Here is a 2,656-nt window from a genome sequence, read left to right on the forward strand (position 1 = left end):
CCGTGCCCGCGGCCGGCAGGGCTGGCGGTCCCCGCGCCCGGCACCGGGACAGCGGGCCCCGCGGCGGGCGGCCGGCCGTGCTGCAGCTTCTCGCTCACGGCGCGCTCCAGCTTCTCGCGGGCCGAGAAGCCGCTCCACATGCAGTCCTGGAGGATGACCGGGTTGGGGGTGAGGCTGCCCAGGCCCCCCAGGCCGAACGCGTCCTCCTCGGCCGGGTTGCCCCACAGGTCGGCCTCGGGCAGCAGCATCTCGGTGGCCCAGTTCGAGGGCTCCGGGCTGTGCTCCGGGAAGGCACGGCTGGGCGACAGCGGGGGCGTGGGCAGCAGCTCAAACTTCTTCCAGATGTCCTCCCCCGGGGGGGTCGAGTCGGGGCCGCCGAAGTAGAAGTCATCTTCGTCCGGGTAGAAGCAGGGCTGCAGCGAGTCAAACTCGAGGTCTGGGTTCTTGCAGATCATCCCCGGCATGGTGGACGCGGTGCAGCTCGGCATCGGCTCGCCTCCTGGCCGGCGAATGAGGGCTGCTTTCCGCTCTGCTCTTTTTAGTTCGGGGGCTGCTTCCTTCCCGTGGGGGGCGCGGTGGGCGGGGGCCGCGCCAACCTCCGACACTGCAACCGACACACACAGCAGGAGACGGTTGGCGAGAGGCGCCGAAGGAGGGGACGAGCAGTGGGCGCCCCCTCGAACCCCGTTCCTCAATCTCCCCTCCAAGCCCCCCACTCCGCCCTGCGCTGCTGAAGGTGTAGGAAGTTCTGTCTCTCGTTCTCTCCCTCCCTCCTTTTGTGTACAAGCTGTCTACGACAGGGGGTGGGAGGGGGCATGCAGATGCGGGGGGTGGTGGCATGGCTCTGCAACTTTGGAAACTGCCATTTCATTCACACAAGGCACTGCCTGGGGGAGGGGGCGGTTCAAGGCTGCAGAATTCTAGCTCTCTCCAGCTCGCCGACAATCCCGGTTGCACCAATGCAGGGCCAGCTGCTCAAAGGCAGCCCAGGGCTCCAACCCAGCTACCGGCCGTAGGATTTGGAGGACCCTCAATCCCTTCTTTGTAAAATTGCAACCTCGAGAGTGCAAGAGATAGCGGGGGATTGAGGAAACTTTGCAAATGGAAAAATCCTCTTCTCTAGACCGAGACCGACAACAGACACCTAAATCCATAAACCTTCCCCCCGGGGCCCCCAGATTTGAGCAGACGCCCCTCAGCACTCACCCACTGCAGGGAGAGTCCTGCCAAGAGCTTATTTTGAACCTCTCTCACCCCACACCCCCGCTCTTCCAAACCCTCAACAACGTACGTCTTCTTCCTAGGAGAGGGGAGAACCTGAACACCAGTTCCCAGGAATGGTGCAGGGGCGCCAGCGCGGGGAGGGTCGCCGGGAGAGCAGCGTCTCCTCCGATCCAGTCGTGACCCAGATTACCACCGCGGTGGCCTCGCCCTGCCTAAAACCTCCCTCTTCTTCTCCTGGGGGCACCCTTTGGAGAAGAACCCCAGTTTTGAGGTGGGGACGCACCGGTTTCCCATCAGCTCAAACACAGACAAACGTTCTAGAGAAGGGCGAATTTCTTTTCGACGAAGCCATTACACCCCCTTGGCAAAAGCAGTAAAAGGATTAGGGCGGGTCTCTGCCAGTCGTAGTGCCTGTGGGGCTGGAACTGGCTTTTCAGGGAAAACCCCGAGATGGTTTTGTTTCGGAAGCAGAAACAGTCCCCCGGGCATATTCGGGTGCCCTGTGCGCAAGCCGCGATCCCGTCCAGGGCTTGTCTTCCCGCCGCGCTCGCCGCTCCCGGGGCGCCGGGCGGTTTGCAACCCAAGCTCCTTACCTCCTGCCGACTGCCGGGGATCCAGAAGCGATTCCGTGCGGGGGTCCCCGGGTGGCCTGGGCGGGGGGAGGTCCTCGGGTGGCTGCAGTCTGTGCGCGCTTGCGCCTGGCTAGCGCTAGCTCGGCTGCAACCCAGTTCCCAAGAGCCCCCCGCATCCACCCAGCGCGTCCAGACAGATGACTGTCACTGGCTGCGCTTTGAAGCTCGGGGGATATTATTAACTGAAAAATCTGACACACCCGGGGGGCGGGGAGAGAAGGGGGCTGCGGCACAGACAAGGGGGAGGGAGAAAGGCAGAGGAAAGCGGCTTTACTCCGCCCTCTTGATTTCCATAAAAATCAGGGGAGGCGCCAAGGCTTTCGCGCCAAAAGCCACTTGCTTTTCTTCTTTGCAGAGAGGAGGCTGCAAAGCTGGGAAGCCCGGGCTGTGCTCCTCCCGCCCTTTTAGACCCCCGGGCTTGCACCCGGTGCACTCCGCGAACCAGCTGCGCGTCGAGCGGTGCAATGCGGCACCCACCCTGCAGGCCTGGCAATTGCTTGGCATTAAAAAAAAATTTCCGGAGGGCTCCGGGGGAGTGTGTTGAGGGGGGTGGGGGTAAGGAGGCTCCTAACCCAGCCCCCGCCTTGACGGCGTTTGTTTGCAGCTGAGCGCCAGGCCAACGTGGAGCAAAGCCTTGCGGAGCGGTTGCTGGTATTGATCTCAAAGGGACGCTAGAACATGGGTGCAAAACGGGAGGAAGAGGACGTGCCTGTTTGGAAACGAGACAGCAGGATGTTTCCAGTTTTAAATTGAAAGGAGAGGGGCGCCCCCCTTGTTTGAAAATAAATAAATAACTGTTG

The 2,656-nt window shown here is 62.2% G+C and overlaps 1 protein-coding gene across 1 annotated transcript in view; it reads right to left on the bottom strand.

The window, feature by feature from the left end:
* Positions 1-1,963, bottom strand: part of MYCN (MYCN proto-oncogene, bHLH transcription factor) — a 6,280-nt gene extending 4,317 nt beyond the window's left edge. Inside the window, 2 exon segments of the mRNA XM_046660262.1 lie at positions 7-604; positions 1,818-1,963. Coding sequence (XP_046516218.1) covers positions 7-488 — 482 coding nt within the window. The 5' untranslated portion in view covers positions 489-604; positions 1,818-1,963.
* Between the last annotated feature and the right edge of the window lie 693 nt (positions 1,964-2,656).

Source organism: Equus quagga, chromosome 5 (assembly GCF_021613505.1).
Source record: "Equus quagga isolate Etosha38 chromosome 5, UCLA_HA_Equagga_1.0, whole genome shotgun sequence".
Taxonomy (NCBI): domain Eukaryota; kingdom Metazoa; phylum Chordata; class Mammalia; order Perissodactyla; family Equidae; genus Equus; species Equus quagga.